The sequence below is a fragment of the Chenopodium album genome, chromosome 27, assembly GCF_948465745.1.
Source record: "Chenopodium album chromosome 27, dcCheAlbu1.1, whole genome shotgun sequence".
Taxonomy (NCBI): domain Eukaryota; kingdom Viridiplantae; phylum Streptophyta; class Magnoliopsida; order Caryophyllales; family Amaranthaceae; genus Chenopodium; species Chenopodium album.
In genome coordinates this window covers 35,709,800-35,728,205 of record NC_137860.1, presented here as the reverse complement: position 1 = coordinate 35,728,205, position 18,406 = coordinate 35,709,800, and the positions used below count along the sequence as shown (strand labels likewise).

General features: G+C 31.1%; 1 protein-coding gene across 1 annotated transcript; it reads right to left on the bottom strand.

The window, feature by feature from the left end:
- Window positions 1–3,288: 3,288 nt before the first annotated feature.
- LOC145621239 (MADS-box transcription factor 23-like) lies at window positions 3,289–11,911 on the bottom strand. The gene is made up of 8 exons (XM_081675978.1): window positions 11,852–11,911; window positions 11,453–11,709; window positions 8,677–8,752; window positions 7,678–7,739; window positions 5,933–6,032; window positions 5,565–5,606; window positions 4,841–4,924; window positions 3,289–3,967 (listed from the first exon to the last, which is right to left on the bottom strand). The coding sequence occupies exons 2-8, from the start codon at window positions 11,632–11,634 to the stop codon at window positions 3,863–3,865; spliced, it is 651 nt and encodes a 216-aa protein (XP_081532104.1). The 5' UTR covers window positions 11,635–11,709; window positions 11,852–11,911; the 3' UTR covers window positions 3,289–3,862.
- Window positions 11,912–18,406: the final 6,495 nt, after the last annotated feature.

Below are 18,406 nucleotides of genomic sequence, written 5' to 3'. Positions count from 1 at the left end.
TCTCTATTTTATCATTAATCCTTAAATTTTGTACGAAGTACCATGGTTTCAATTTGTATGGTATAGTCTTGTTAAAAAAAGAAATGTTATGATACACTGTAGTGAACCTTAGGGTTATTAGGGATTGTGATAAAATGAAAATTGTTGAATTTATAAAAGGACACAAAGAGTATTATATTTTAACATCCTCTTTTCAATCCTTATTTAAGATATACGAAGTATGTGTATTATTAATTAGCTATTGGGATAGCTCAAGTGGTTAGAGTTCCCCTCTCGATTCCAAAAGATCTTGGGATCGATTTTTTATCACTGCCCTTGTGGCTCTCTAAGCCCCAAAAAAAAAAAAAGAGCTAATGTTACTACATATAAAATATTCATTTATCTCCAACCTTATACAATGTAGTCATGATTTAATCTTATGTTTTAAATATCTTATCAAGCTAACTATTAATTAAACGATCATACAAAGATCGGAGGAAGGTTGCTTATAATCAAAACAACGCTCGATACCTGGACTAAAGATATGTACGTTGCTCCAATTAATAATAAGTAACCTTAAACTGCAATTTCCTAGGTTTCCTTTATGTGTGTGTAGCATCTATATTGAAATCTACTCCATATACGCAAATAGCATGAGACTAAAGAAATTGACTCGATCTTTAATGGCTTCCATTGGTAGATTTCTAATTTTCTATTACGAGTACATTTTTGCATGCAATAGTGAAGTAAGAACAACTCAGAAACAAGCCTTCAAATAGACTTCAGAAAACTTTGGGAAAGTTTTAGGGGATTCTTTCTCTTTTTCTATGTATCTTTATCCTCCCAATAATAAGGAATTAACTTCTTACATCTAGTTTATAGTAGCTAGAACACTTATCAATACATACTTGAACACTACTTATCAATAGATTCAATACATACATGATCTGAGGTCAATTAAATAAAGCAATAATTTTGTGCAAATGAAAAAAATGAAGAAAAAAATTTGTTTATTGACTTGTGTCATTAATTATTACTCCATTATACTAGTATGTCTTAAGTTCAGAATTGAATAAATTGATATATATACATTTCTTATTTAATTTTATTTGGTATTGCACCCCGCCACTACAATTATCAAAACGTATATAACAAGATATTGCATGATTATACTTTTACTAAGTCATAATAAAATGCAAAATATGGTTTTAAAAGAGATGTAAATAGTGTAAAAGTACAAACCGGATAATAAATTTTTAAAAAAAAACGGATCATATGAAGTATTTAGCTAGAAGCTCATTGGTAAAATTAAGATATGGCCTAATATACGCCTAGTTGAGTGTGTCATGCTTCATTAACTCTTCCTACTATGTAGTATGTGTTCCATATATAGTTTTACACAACAAATGGTTTATAAATATTTCATATTCCGAATTACTAGATCGTATATTCGTATTAGCATGGGCAAGAACTCATTTAATTAGTCATAATCAAGTGGAAACGTAAATTTAAGTTCATAGATCAATTGTTTCAAAAAAAAAAAAAAAAAAAAAAAAAGTTCATAGATCAATTGCATCAAAGTTAGTACTAATAAAAACGGTAAGAAGCGAAGGTTTCCTATTTTGACCGTGTACTTGTTATATATATTTGACTACCAATTTTAGGTGTGAGATACTTGGAGAACTTTACACTGGATTCTAAAAGAACATTCAGCTATATATATGCCTATATAAAATGGAGTAACATGTTAAAAAGTTGAATCATTTAATGCAACCCTTTTTAGGTAGAGATGAAATATAAACTCATATCGTTTATGAAGTTATGAGCCAATATCATCCTCAAATATATCGATTGATTAGATAAAATACAACCAAATTAAAAGTTATATCTAATTTACAACCGACTATAATATATAAAAGAAAAATGAAATCATTGGGAATTAATATAATTATGCATAAATATAATTTATCAAAAAAAAATGAAAAATTATGCATAATTATATGTTCACATAGATGTCAGCTAATTTAAGGTATGTTCACATTTACTTAATTTCAATTCAGTTCAGTTTAGTTCAGCTCTAATCAGTTCAGTTCAACTCCTAATTTCCCTCTCTCATAAAATATTCATTTCAGTTCAGCTCCAATCAGTTCAGTTCAGTTCAGTTCAGCTCCAATCAGTTCAGTTCAGCTCAATTTAGTAAATATGAGTAGGCCATTATAAATATTTTGGATGTGGTATTTTACGGCTATCCGTATACATAAAATTGGCTTTACAGAGTTTTGTAGAGACAAAAGATAATGGCTTTTACTAGGAATACAGTACATACTCCATTTAGTAGAGTATCATTGATTCAAGAGATTCCTTCTAATTCATCACTATCAATGAAGATTTTGGTGTACTATCATATCTTTATGAATTAATTATATATTAATTCAGACAAAGTAATAAAAAGCTTAACCAATTCAGTAACTGTAATTAAAGATTTAATTAGTACTATAAATTCTGCTCAGCTTGCTTAGAGCTCAGATTATGTCTTTTTGTTTAAGGATGCATATTTGATTGATACGAGGATTATTGGAGTGAACTGTACGAGGATCTTTTTACAAATTTTATTATTTTACAAAAAAAAAAAGGTCTAATTTGCCCACAATTATGGAACGTAATGGTGGATATACTACTTACTGTGCTTTGTACTTTGTAAAAGATGTACCCTACCCTTTAAAATAGACTTGTGAACTCTTAGGGCCCGTTCTCATTGACTGAACTGAGTTGAACTGAATATTTTATATGAGAAGGAAATTAGGAGTTGAACTGAAGTGAAAATAATCGTATGAGAACAAGCCCTTACACATTCAATTAAGTTCCTTTTTGCTAGTAGAATTATACATCGATCAATTAGAATAGAATTATTATGTAAATACAAAATTTCATCTAATAAAGCAATAATTAGTGAAGGAGAAGAATGAATGTGTAAAATATAACTCATTGCATGCTTAATTGCTTATTGCCTAAAGTAGAGATGAGCTCCCATGGTTTATTAGTATGTTCTTAGGTTGTGGACATCATGTAGGCAATGGACTAGAGGCTAGCTAGCCAGCTAGGCACGATCGATAATAAATCATGTAATCACGGGAGAGTTCCTAGTTTTTAGCTCTAGTTTTTAGATCGTTTATTTAATGTAGGTAACTTAAATATGAATATATATATATATATATATATATATATATATATATATATATATATATATATATATATATATATATATATATATATATATATATATATATATATATATATATATTAAAAAAAAAATTAAAAAATATTTTTTAAAAAAATAATATAAAAAAAGCTAGCTAATACGTAGTAAGTTACTTCTTCTATTGTCAACTAATCTTAAGTAGGGCTTTTAAAAAGCCAATTCATTTCACCTAGTTCATTCAAAAAACGATATATAGCATACAAAAAATTCAGGTCAAGTTAGGAGTTAAAACCGAGTCTGAAAATTTCAAAATTCAGCTAAAATTTGAGTCAACATTAAAGCTCGATTTCACTCGAGGTAGTATCACCCTCAGATTTTTCCAATCGTCTATAGGAAAAAGAACAAAATGGGACACAGTACAACATCAGTACATCACAACTAATGTCACACAACTTAAGTACTTAAAAATAGTCCACTTAAAAACATACTAGTAATAGGCTCAGGCATGCAACTTAACATCCCTTCACGGCCCTAAACCCAATTAAAAAGCCCTTCGGGCTTATTTTGGGCTTAAAAGTGGATACAATCTTAAATGCTAGTATGTATAGAAAAATAAAACCCACTTGATCACATGTCACTGCTTAAAACTTAGCTTAGCTTGTACCATTTATATGGCCTCTTCAGTTAGCTTAGCTTGAGCTCAATGGGATCATAGGTGTCGTATGCTGATGCCGCCCCGCCGCTAGAGGTTCCTCCTTCCTGATCATCCCTTCCTTGTCCTCCTGAAACCTGAAAGTTCATGCAAATTAATTAGTGCCTCTTATATGATCATGGTCACTTTTTGTTAATTTTTGTGAAAAATAAAAACTTGTACTCCCTTCGTTTTTTTTATATGCATCACTTTGACAATTGCACTATTCACGTACCATGGTTGACTTAATTTTTAAACCTTTAAAAAATTTATAAATGTTATTATATAATATATCATTAGATTTGTCATAATGTCTAATTTTATAATATAATTTTGTTACAATTTTTACTAATGTACAATTAAAGATATTAATGGTCAAAGTAACGTCTCGGCAAATGTGCCGATCAAACTGATGCATATTAAAAAAAAAAAATAAAAAAAAAAAAAAAAAAAAACAAACAAACAGAGGGAGTAATACGTAGCTGGTTTGAAATCTTTGAATTAAACTAAGCTAATGGGCCAAGAGGGGGGGGGGTCCAATTCAAGTCATTATTAGTCCGGACAGCCAAGTTAATTGGGTCGGATTAGCTTGAACTAAACCGATCTAATACCCCAGCCCACTGACTACCTCAATTTCATACTATCATTTTTAGTCACTTTGTTGTCTAATCCTAATATGTATTCTCTCCATTCTATTAAAATTGTCTCATACCCTTTAATTTGCTTTTCAATAATTGATTCACTTGAAAACATGTAGGGTTTTTTTTTTATTGTCTTTCTGTGGATTATGAAGGGGATAATATATAAATAACGGAATGGACCAAATTCAGTGGGACATGCATTTTTGGTATGGGGCAATCTTGATGGGACGGACATAGTAGATGGAGTAGGCTATTATCTCGACCTATGTAACAGCACTAGCAAACTGAAGTTGTGACCTAGATAGATAAATTGGTGTCATTGAGCTCAACCTTCTTCTGCAATTCTATCATTTCTTGACGCATGAGATTAATCTTCTTGTGCAACTCCATGTTTTCCTGATGCACGAGGATCTCCTGCCAAGCATTAATCTAAAAGTTAGTTTTGTCTCCTCAAATGTTATACTTCCTCCGTTCTTTTTTACTTGACCCGCTTTGACTTTTACACTATTCATCACCCCTTCTTTGACCGTCTTTTGTGAAAAATATGTGAGGAAAAACATATTCATGTAGGATCTTTTTGAATTCATCTCAATAAGTACTATCATAATATATAACTTTTATAATTTTTACTTATGTAGAATTAAAGTTATTGATCGTTAAAGTTTTGCATTGGCAAGCGTGATAAAAGAAACAGGTCAAGTAAAAAAGAACAGAGGAAGTACTTGTATACACAATGCATGACTCAGGTCGTTAAAAAAAGGATAAGAATCGAAGTTTGTTTTTCAAAATAAAATTTAAGGTCTTTAGTTGACAAAATGTATTTGAAAATTCCTTTTACAAAATGCATGAGGCTAAATTGCTTACCTAATCCCCTACTTGATAAGGAGAAATACCAACTGGAAGTAACTTTTCGCAGTCAACCAAATAGTTTTCTGCACTTCCAGGAAATTTCGAAAAATGAAAATTCTTGAGAAGTGACTCAGTGAGTGTTAGTTTTCTACGATGATCCAAGCATTAACTAAAATGTAAACATACATAAAACTATATAACTTACCGTTTTGTTAAGTTCTTGTATCTTGTTTTGGAAAATCTCCTCCTGCACAATACACACGCCACCCGTAATTATTTAGTAAAATAATAAAAATTTTAAATTAATAAAACAACAAAATAAAAACAGCCCGTTTTGTGTATGGTCAGGCACACCGTATGACCACTTATAAGAAGGACAAAGTAACCCATGGCCTATAACACCGACCAAGTAACCCTATTATACTGACCGACAAGTAACCCTTTTAACATTGACCAAATTGGCCTTATTACACTAATGAAGTAACTCCTATAATGACTAACCTCACGTTGTGCATGACCAACTACGTACAGATAAGAATTTGTGAAATAAAAAATATTAGAATGAAAATTCACCTTCCTTGAACGTATAGCCTTTGTACCCATCTCCAACTGAGCCTCTAGGGTTTCCAGATGCTCAATGCTTAGTTCTGAAAGATCTTCCCCCAATAACTGCCTGCAAAACAAAGATGATGAATTTAACTAAAAGACTCTTTCCCTCTTTCTCTCTCTATCTTTTGTTTCCCCAAAAATTCATAAATCACGAAAGTGGATTCTAAATCCAGACATCTGCTTTTACCACTACACTAGCTAAGCTAGTTGACATCTCCTGAGGATATTTGTTTTATGTACGTAGTAGTGCATGCATTCAATATGTGTCCGTCATGTATTACATCTCTCCATGTACGTTCTTATAATTCGTCGTGATCTTCTTCATCAAATCCCTGCTTGTTGATTGATCTTCAGCTAACTAAACACTTAGTTTGTTGCTTGAAGTTGTAGTACGTACTACATGTACTGTTTTTGGCTAGCTGCAATTCACAATAACTCGTTTCTTATATAACCGAGCAATTTTGTAAATCCTAAAAGACGATTGATTTCCAAATTATGTGGCATTAACTTATTCTTCACGTCCAATCCATGAGTATTAAATTAATATGTATGTTTCATCATAATGAAATAACATACGGAGTACTATTTTTAGATAAATCATTATGAAATCTCAAATCTTTGTTAGGTATATGTAACAATTCCCAAAATTTAAACAAACGACTTTTTATTAATTATATATGCCATTTTCATGAAATTTTCAATATTTCATGATATCAAATACGGAGTATGAGAAGTAGAAGTTCATAAGAAGTGGAGATTGTAATATTATTTGGTCGACAAAAACATATGAATTTATACTTACCAAGAAGTTTTATTTTCCAGTCTTCCACTAAATGAAGGAAGTTGCTAATCTAGATTGTGTGTTCACAGAAGTTGTAAATTCGACACATGTTTAGGATGATCCTATATGGTAACTGGCTGGTAAGCACGAATCTTTGATGTGGTATAATATTCTACAGATTGTATGAACTATTAATTACTTAGTTTCCACTACTTTGTAATGCATTTCCTTGTTCTAGACTATTTCCTACTTATATATTGGTTGATTGATTGGTATCATTCTAGTTTGTTCGGTATCTAAGCTAGCTAGAAGTTTGATCTAGGAAGGTATGAATCATATGATGTTTCCTAATCTCAGTTAATCTAGCTAGGTTTTAAGATAGTACTCCGTACTATACTACTATCCAATATAAATCCTATGAACAACATACGAAGTATTTGTAAATATATATCTTAGTATTTGTAAATACCATGCACACGCTACGGTTATTGTACAATACAAAACAGTAGTTTATACGAAGTAGTAGATAGTTATAGTACATAACAAGATTGATCTAACTAAGCAAAACATCATGAAGCTATCATGTATTCAAAACTGCATTTACACTACATGAATTTATCACATAACAAATTCTGCCACTATATTATAGATAGGTTTATCACACATTTATTAAAATAATTGCCTATAATTCACTGAAGTAGTGCCCTAGTTCTTCCCTTCTTCAAAGGTCAAAAACATATGTAGTGTCCTAATTATCTTATGAGCAACTCATTACTGAGGTTATATATATAGAACTGTTAGCTGCATAGTTCGAGTTTAATTTATCATACAGGATGGTATAAGAAAATTGAGGTCTTAATTATATGTATTATATAATTAAGTTGTCTCTCATAATTAAGAAGTTTATGGTATGGGAATCATGAGGTACCTGCTGTTCTTCCTCAACTCCTCTAGCTGTTGCCTTAAACCCTCCGCTTCAACCTTCCATAACTGTACATTTCCAGTTTTAAATTAGTATATATTTGCGTCATTAGTTCCTTATGCTTCACATATAATAGAAACTAAAGGCTATGCCTAATAATTCATCTGAATGAATACATAGACTTTTTAAGTTATCAGTTATGTATATATGTTATAATGTTATGCATGCACTTGGGTGTACTTATAAATAGGTAAGATGTACTATATATTTACCGTCTAAAACAAAAGGTCCTAAATGCACCTTTTACGTACCAGTCTTATGCAAACCTATTCCTAGGTGTATGGTGCACCAAACTGTGTATGATAGATATGATATGATGCATATATATGCTCCAAAGCCTTAGAATGATCCACTTATTAAGAGGAGTGCATAAAATTATATAGTAGCCTGTACAATACATAAACTAATTTGTGGTTTGCCTTTAGATGCTTGGTTGAAAAAAACATACAAAAAGTGAAACCAAATTGGGAAATTATTGACCTAGCTTATTTATAGTCCTATCTTTAGTCTTAAATAACAGAAATTTCTCTTACATATATACGGAGTACAACTTCTTATAATCAGCCAAACAGTAATGTGTAAGCTTTTGGTTTGGCATGGAAAGTATCACTTCTCAATTCTCCAATAATTTTAGTTCTCAAATAGATTCATTTCCTAAGAAGTGCACTTATTAGCATTTTACATGAACTGGAACTCCATAAGAATGAAATGTTAGTAAATTTTAGCATAAAATACCCACTACTTTCATGAGCTACTTCTTACTTAAACAATTACTTACATTAAGTACAAAATACTCATAATTTTTCCATGTGATTACTCATTGAGGAGCGTGCTAAATAATGTAGCACTGACTAAATTTGTAATAAAATACTTCAAAGATTTTATTTTATACTAATAATTAAACTTCTGGTAAATTAAATGATGAGAGTAGAACAAAAATGAAACCTGGGCCTCAGAAGTAGGATTGAGCACTTGATTCTCCTCATTTGCTTTGTAGTAACGCTCCAACAATGACTGCATGCTAAAAACATAGCACCAAATGATATTGATCAGCTTTATATTATTTTCCGAACTTTTTTTTTTTTATATATATATATATATATATAACATGAGCTTATTAATAGACGAAATTTAATTACTGATGGAATAAACTTGCTAAACTACTCAAAGAAACTTTACTAGCTCCAATGTTACAAATAAAAAAAAAAATAATAAATAAATAAATTAAGAAAATAAAAAATAAAAAATAAAAAAACAGTAAAGTACAAATAACAGGAAATTATTATTAGTTGCTTGTGAATTGTGATGATACATACATTTTTGTCACGATATATCAGATGATCCGATAATGCTGATACCTTAAAAGTAAATGGGTATGATTTGAGGCATAATATCCGAGAAATCATATTCAGACAAAATCATACTAAAAGTAGTTTGGAAGTTTTGATCATCTAAAAAACTGACTAGAATCCTTCCTCTTCTAGTCAACAACCAAGTGCCAATTAAATTAATCATGGAAGCTTAATCCTCATTAATATACCCACTAATTACGAGTATAATGTTGGTTATCCATCGCATGAAATGATAATGAATAATGTATGTATGGCTATTAGCTTAAAATAATACGATCAATTAAAGTATTGCATATGAAAAGAATAAAAATAATTAACAAAGGAGATTTTGAACTGAGTGTAAATGTAAAGCTTTATTTGATTCGATATCATGTGATTTGATACGTAAGCACAAACGTAACTGTTAGAGAAATTTAATAACTGAAACAGGCAACAAATTACCCCCCAAAATCTTCAACTCGAATGTCGGATCCGTAGCATCAAACTATGTTCAGAAATTAAAACAAGATCGATGCTATAACCCAAAGAATAATGTGAGTACAAGCACTAATACTATATAAATATCGTGCAATTAGTTGCCTATAGACCGATTTTACCTGAGGTAGAAAAAAAGTTAAATATGATTTCCCTTTGATTCAATTCTAAAACTCGTGTTTAGTTTGAAGGAGGGAACACTAATACAACTATACAAGTATGTATAAATTACAAAAACTGATAACTTTTATGTGACGAACTAGTCCAAGTTTTAGGGTCCAAGTGGGATTTTAGGCAGACTATGGTCCCTAATATAATCTCATTCTCATTAGAAGTTTTTTGAAAACGAATTGTTTATAAGTAATAGAACCGCAGTTTGGAAATAGTATCGATCAATCCTTAATATCCTATGCGAGACTTATACTTTGAATAATTGTTAATGTTGGAATGGTAATTGTCAAAACTTGTAACATTACCTCAAAACCTTGCTAATGAACCAAACTATTGATGGTATATAATTTCTAAATTAAATTGGACTCATTAATAACCAAGCTCCCGAATTAAAATGATATAGGCCCCTTGTGACCTTATCTATACAAGTATTTATATAATTAGCTCTCTTTTCTTCGGAAATTAATTATTAACAATGACCATTGATATATACTCCGTATTACCCATTATGAAATGGACCCAATTATAATTAATTGGGACATGTTTTGATCTTATCCATTTTGAAATGTAATAAAACATTGTTATCTTCTCTTAATTAGAGATTCCTACGATCATCTAACACTTAATAATACTCTTAAATTGTAAATAAAAATAGAATTATTTGATGTACCAATTTTGTCTAATTGTCTTGATCTATTACATAAGAAGTACATGTACTGCATACTCCCCCAATTTCAATCCTAACTTTTTACTAATTTGTTTGAATTAGCTTCTTAATTTTGTTGTTTAATATAATTAACATGTAGACCAATAAATCGTTCATCTTGATATACTTCGTATAAGGAGTATAAAGTACAAGAAAATTTTTAAATATGGATTGTATTTTTTTTGGTGCTAAAAAATATGAGGAAATCCAAGTTCATCAGGCTGATAAACTTGTAATGTTTATCAGGGGGTAAATTTGTCTTTTCCAGGGCAAGTTGGGGGTATTAAAGTAAAATAAAACATAGAATTGCATCTGATAACTAGAATGAACTTCAATGGAGGAATTCGAGATTGTTAAGGATGCTTAATTGCTGACAGATTCAGCGGAGGAATTTATAGAGTTTTTCGTTTGATTTGGCGGCGAAGCCGCTTATATTTGTCGCCGACATGGTGGTTGACGTCGGTAGAGATGATTCAGACGAAAGAGGAAGAAGATGGTGTTGGTGGTTGTTGTCGGTGGAGGCGAAAGAGGAAGGAGATGGTGTTGGTGTTTGTTGTTGGTGGAGGTGAAAGAGGAAGCTTCAATGGTGCTTTAATGGTAGATATATGGGTAGGAAGAAGATGAAAGTAACCTGTTCTACTTTAGCAAAACGTACAATGCAATAATAAATTAATATAACACAAATACCAAAGCTCTCAATTTACAATATTGCCACCTGATTAACAAAGTTTTGTTAATCAGGCTGATTAACCGGGACCAGCCCCTAAAATATGGATTGTATTTTATTACTTCTTAAGACAATATCGACATAACTTCCTACCAATTTATAAATTAATTTTAAAATAATATTTTTTTTTAAAAAAAAAAGGTCTCTTACTAAAAATGATTTTATTTTATTTGTTTATTATTTTTTATTTATAAAAATAACAATTTTGGCAACGTTGAATATTGCCTTCGAATGAAAAAACTAACACCCAAAAAACGAAGTTAATACAAGGTAAATAGATGAAAAACATACCAATGACTTGCAATTTCATAGACCTTGCCGGTGCTAGAGAAGATAATGATTCCGACCTCGGCGTCGCAAAGGATGGAAAGCTCCTTAGCCTTCTTGAACAACCCTTTCCTTCTCTTAGTGAAAGTTACTTGCCTGCTCGTCAAGTTATCGATTCTTTCGATCGTGATCTTTCCCCTTCCCATTTTGATATTTTCTCGATTTATATTACAAGGCGAATTAGCAAAGCTAACTATCTTGCTATAGATCTCAGAAAAAACCTACATTAAAAAAGATACATGAAAGAAGAAAAATGAAATATACTTGGTATGTAACAAGAAAAAACAGAAAATGCAATTATAAAATGTAACTAATTAATGTAATATAATGTTGTGAAATAATATTTATGAACAAAAATAGTACCTGAGAGAGAATTGATGATCAGAAAGGAAGAAAGAGAAGTGCGTTTTTTGTAGGTCAAATGAATATCATACAAGTAATTTGGGGGAGTTATTATTGGAATAAAAATATATGTTGCTGCATTTTTTGGGTCTTAGCTCACCTGAAAAAAGTTGGAGCACTAATTTAGCGGGTCGGGTCAACCCACCTTCTTTTGTTTTTAGTACTGTAATATTTTATAATTCGATCCGGTCCGTATAAGTTTATAATATTCCGTTTTTTATAAAACATTTTTATTGTTAAGTAAGGGTGTGTTTAGTTCAACTTTTAAGAATCCTTAAACTTCGAACCAATCAACCAAAAAAGTCAAATCTAGAAGGAGGGGAGAGAGGGAAAGTGTAAATAGGCTATGGTAGACCACTTATTTTTACTAATTATACAGAGCTAATGTTTGGTGAACTGAATTTGTTTTCGTTGAATTTCCATTTACGATTGAACTTATAAGCCCTTTTTTTTTCTTTGAGGAATAGTCCATTTTCAACTCAACTAAACATATAATGTAATACGGAGTATAATTAATTGTTGCTACCTAATCTAATAAGGAAAATAAGCTTATCAAGTGCTACAAACCGATACGAAAGCTATAAAACAAATGAACAATCAACAAAAGGAAAATTTCAAAGAACAAAATTGACAACTAAGACAAACAAAACTTTCCAATAATGAGAGATTAAATCTAAATCAATAAATTAAGTAGGAGTACATGTGATGGGAGAAAAAATTCTCATAACCTTTTTTTTTTTTTTTATTATTATTATTTTTTTTTTAGGAAAACAACAAGAGGTTTGATCTCATATTTGAATTTCATTAAAAGCAACATATAAGTCCATAATTGTTACATCTTGAATGGGAACATGTATCACCTAAACTATACTGTAGTACTTGTAGAATAGTTTATCAAGTTTGCTTAATGAGATGAGTAATACGGTGTCTTAGGCCCTGTAACAATTAAATAAATAATATTATGTAAAAATAATTTCAGTTCAGTAAAAATATGTTCAGTTCAGTAAAATTCGGTTTTCTTAAAGAAGAATTATAATAGAAAATCAGTAAAAATAATTTCAGTTCAGCAAAAATAATTTCAGTTCAGTAAAATTAATTTAAGTTCAGTAAAAATAATTGAAATTCAGCAAATATAATTTTGTTTCAGTAAAAATAATTTCAGTTCAGCAAAAATAAGGTGAAGAGAACGGGACCTTAGTTATATTTATGAAAATAACACACATACAAGTCCTTTTTTTGATAATTAAAATTAAAAAACTACGTAGTCTGATCGAGTGATCGAGTATAGTTAGATTTAATGGATGTAAAGTAAAACATAAAAATTAAGTAAAATAGAATTACAGTACATGGCCTAATATTCATTTACTGTATATTTCACTACAATTGGATTTGTTATTGACTGTAACTAAAGTACTAAACTTATAGTTAACCGTATTTGTTTGATTGTATCTGAACTTATATACGAAGTACGAGTACTTCATACAAAGTATCTGAGCCCAGAGGCACAGAGCAGTAAGCAACAAACAATTGGTATTGAGTATTGACTCTAAGTAGTGCTCTACTGTCTACAGTCGACATAGCGTTTATGAAGAACAGAGAAGTCTAAACAAAGTTTCGATTTTCTTTTGTTTAGTGTAACAAGAGTTTCTTTCAATTAAGACGCGTTTCGAGTCTAACCATAAGAACGTTTCAATGACGGCACGATAATATATTAGCTTGTTTTTTGTGCAAAAGATACGAGTAATGTATTTCTTGGTTGTCTTTTTATGGGAAAAAAAATGTACGGCACTCTTTGACTCTCAAATACTCCCCACTACAATTTTAATTATAATTTTAAATTTTTAATAATAATTATAAATTTTTAATTAATTGATTAGTGAGCATAACATAAGCAATAGCATGTCAACATAGTAACACGGATTTAATAAACTCATATGGATACGAAATATTAAGGTAATACTATATGTGATATTTTCTAAAAAAAAAATGGTTAGTGGATGTCAACTTCAACTTACTAAGTTTATCCCTTCGTATCTAAAATATTGTCTAGTATATGCTTTTTTCTAAGGAGTTGGTACATGGAGTAATGGAGGTGGAAAATAATAGGGAGAAAGTAGAAATCACATGATGAAAAAAAAGGAAATTAAGGCTAGTTTTTAAGTTAAGTTGATATGGATCCATATGCATGTTATAGGATATTATACTTTCCTTTCTCTTTAATTGAAATAGAAGTAAAAAGTATTCCTTGAATTAGTTGTCTAGTTATAGACTTCTAGAGCATTGGCATATGCCAGTATGTCTCTTCAAATGATCTAATATGGAAGTCTTGTTGTACGCATTATATTGGGTTATATTATTTTACTTGTTTATTTTTATACTGTGTTATATATTGTCTATGCTAGTGTTAGATCAAAACGACTCTTTATTTGTTTCTTGATAGCCGGCCTGAATTTATATTTACAATTAATTATTAAAAGTATATGTTATCTGAATTAGCTGTCATTTTAGATTTCTAGAACGTTAGAATATGACCTGGTCAGTTTGTCTATTAGAGTAATCTTATAATATGAGGTCTCATTGTACGCGCACGTTATAGTATGGGGTATATAGTTTTTATTCATGTTTAATTTATTATTTTTCAGATCTATTTTGCTTATGCCTAATGTTTTAGACTAATATACAAACAACTTTCTACTAATTTATCTAGCTTAAATTTCTACTCCTTGATTAATTTTTTCAAGACTAATTAATCAAACCTCTCTATATTGCATTGTTGATTATTAAAAGTGTTCTCATTGGTTGATTTTATTTAGTCTATATGGTGATGGAGCATTATTAGTTGACTTTTTATATTGTTTTTTGGTGTACTTTAAACCTTTTCATTTCGATAAGTAAGGAGACTTATCAAAGAGCAAGATGTGATGTAGTACCTCTTCCCAAAAACAATTACTAAATATAATTTAGCCTCTTTATCATGTAATCCCATGCTGTTATAACTCATAATCCGTACAAAGTTACAGAAATCAAGTTATAAAATATTAATAATATTAATAAATCCATATACTTATATTATAAAGGTGAAGATTCAACCTTAGCTAACCAATCAACATATATATAATGTGAACAACATCACTGCCAAGATAAAATAAAATATATGAACAACATAACGTTATGGAATCAGATCACATGTCATGATCAGATAGTGTAGATCAACTTGCATATTAAAATAGGTGATTTAGGATCAAATGGGTAATAATACAAAGTTTAGCTAATCATAATTAGTTGAAATGAACTCATAAAAATACATTAATGGTAATTAACAATAATTATATTAATTTTCATAGATTAGAAGCTAATCCTGGTGGGATTTTTGTGGTGGGCACAATTGCATGTACGTACACAAAAATAAGTATATATTTAAGGGTAATGTTATGCCCTAAGGGCTATGTTTAAGTAATTATTATACTTTCTAATAAAATGGAAATAATTTGTGAATTCATAACAAATTTACGCGCAAATTAATGTAATAAATGCTTAATTTTATTAAATATTGGAATGCTACTTTTGAGTTTTGACTTCCTATTCAGAGTTATGTTTATCATTTTCATTAATTTAATAACAATTTAGATGATGACATTTAACTATACGAGCAACTTAAAGGAAATATTGCACAAAATCAGACCGTGTAATTCACAAAATCATACGGTGTAATTTATTGTATGATAGAAATATATAGTGCGGAGTACTTTGTAATGTTTTCCCTTCTTTTTATTTCCCTTACCTTAAAAATTTTGTTACTTCGTAAACTGATATGTGACAATTTAAATAAGACAATTAGACAAAGGAATACAAGTATTTTAAATCAATTAATTAAAGTAGAGTATAATACTGGTAGTTAGACAATGTTCTGGTCAACTAATGGATGCAAGATTGCAAGTACATGAGAATGCCGAGGACTGTCAGTAGAAGATAGTAACCTGAAGCTGTACTTTATTTTTTATTTTTATTTTCTCTTTTTTAAAAAGATACTCCGTAAACCTGAACTCCTAAAGTAGTACAGTACCAAGCTTGTTTGAACTGAAAGGAAAAAAAAAAAAAAAAAAAAAAAAAAAAAAGGATCTCTATGGTCTCTTACAAGTACAACTTAGTACAAGGATTGCTTTTTTACACCATAAGTACTTTCTTCGTTTTAAATTACTCTTATTAGTTGATATATCTCATTTAATATATTTGTTGATATCAAAATTCAAACTCGAATATCTATAATTACCAGTATGTATAATTAAAAGTACGGTATAAAATGTTAATATTTTAAAAAATATACAATAAGAGAATTCTAACGAGACCTCACATTGCATGACTATTTTATTAACCAGTCAAATAACTTTCTTTTTTCTTTTTGAACAAGTCAAATAACCTATTTTATTTCATCAAACATTCTAAGTCACTTAATTTTTTTCAAAATTATGAATAGTATAGCCATGTAGCATAACCAGTAACATTATACGAAAAAAAAAAAACTTTAATAAAACATGAATACGTGGTCGAACCACCGAAACGAGTATAGACCGCGTAAAAGTTGAAAAAAGTATCTCACCAGGAAAAAAAAAAATTTTTTGAAAGAAGTATACCTCGAGCAACAATATTAGTGGTTGACTGGTTGTACAATGTACAATAATTGCATGTATTAGTGAGCCCATTAAATTAAGTGATTATCTAATATCTATATCTCTTTATGAACAACATTAGTGGTTGTACAAACTATAAAAGTTTAAAGTTTTATGCATGTTCTTTCTCTTCATAGCACATGCTAGTTTAGTGCGTATATGTCCAAACAAAGAAATTTTATTTTTAAATTTGAAAAGAGATTAGAATAGCCCACAGTATTTGCTCCACCACTTTCACTTTGTACTTTGGTTGTTTATGATTATATATAATTAATTTAATTAAGCATGATGTACCAACAATTAATTAAGATTTTGTTAAGCTAGGCTTATATTGTATTGTTAGCTTCCTATTGGGCTTATGTTTAGCCCCATCTTAGGTTGTATATATATACCCTTACACCGTAATACAAAGACCAAGGATTCACATTCTTGACATGGTATCAGGCCAAAACCTCAAAAACCCTATTTTTAAAAAAAAACCAAAACAGAGCAGAACACTCTGCTAATTTCACGCTCGACCAACTTCATCAATGGAGGAAGGGAAAATTGATCCTGCTTCACCATATTACCTTGGCGCTGGTGATCAGCCCGGAAACTTGATTACTCACGTAATCTTGACAGGAGATAATTATTTGGCATGGTCGAGGGCTATAACTTTGTCTCTACGATCTCGTCGGAAATTTGTGTTTGTTGATGGAACCATCACCAAACCCACCGAGAAGAAGAAAATACTTGATTGGGAAACCGTCAATTCGATGCTTGTTTCCTGGCTACTGCGCTCAATGGACTCCAAAGTGGCTGCTTCAATCCCGTACTTTGAGGAGGCGAAGCGACTTTGGGATTACTTGGAGAAACGCTATTGTATCTCCAATGGACCTCGCTTGCAACAATTGCGAGCAAAAATAACCGATTGCAAACAAACCAAAGGCATGACTGTTGAAGGCTATTACACTAAATTGATGGGCTTGTTTGATGAACTCACGCGAATCAAACCCCTTCACGGTTGTGACTGTGGGCTTTGCACTTGTGATGTTGCTGGTAAATTCGCCTTGGACAGGGACGAGGAGATTTTGCACCAATTTTTAATTGGTATTGATGATGACTTATATGCGGCTGTGAGAACAAATTTGCTCTCTCAACAACCGGCTGCTGATTTGAATCGAGCTTACCAAGCGCTTCTTCAAGAGGAGGAGTCAAGAGGAATTGCTAGGGGGAAGGCCGAGAAGGAGAAAACCAATGATGCTCATGCGTTTGCAGTTCAATCAATTCGTGGGAAGGGGAGTATGGAGCGTCGAGACAAGTCGAAATTATTTTGTACGCATTGCCAAAAATCGGGTCATGATAATGATGGATGCTTTGAACTCCACGGATTTCCTGAGTGGTGGTTCGAATTGAAGCGCAAGGGGTCTGCTAGCTCTTCGAGGCAGCCCACCAAGGCCTCCCCTGCAGCGTTCAAACCTGCTGCTGCTGCCACTCCCTCCCCTGCTCGTGCTGCCCCCTCCCCTGCTCGTGCGAATGCAGTGACAGGAAACCCGCAAGCCACTGATTTGTCCTTGGCAGACCTCAAACCTGATGATGTTCAGGTTTTATTAAATATGGTTAATAACCATAAACAGGATCGTATGCAAGGTGAGCTTCTGTCTTCTTGGATAATAGATACGGGGGCGTCACATCATGTAACCGGTCTTGAATCTTGTCTCATGGATGTTTGTACGATCACGCCGTGTCCTGTGGGTCTTCCTGATGGTGAACAAGCAGTGGCACTTAAGGAGGGCCGTGTACAACTGGCTAATGATTTAATTTTGGAGCATGTGTTATTTGTTCCAAAATTGAAATGCAATTTAATTTC

Excerpts from the sequence above, each read along its gene's own strand:
- LOC145621239 (XM_081675978.1), bottom strand. The coding sequence starts at position 11,634 with ATGGGAAGGGGAAAGATCACGATCGAAAGAATCGATAACTTGACGAGC. Across the intron at positions 6,033-7,677 it reads GAGTTGAGGAAGAACAGCAG|GCAGTTATTGGGGGAAGATC; the intron begins GTACCTCATGAT and ends TTTGTTTTGCAG. Across the intron at positions 3,968-4,840 it reads TGATAGAATTGCAGAAGAAG|GTTTCAGGAGGACAAGGAAG; the intron begins GTTGAGCTCAAT and ends ATGAACTTTCAG.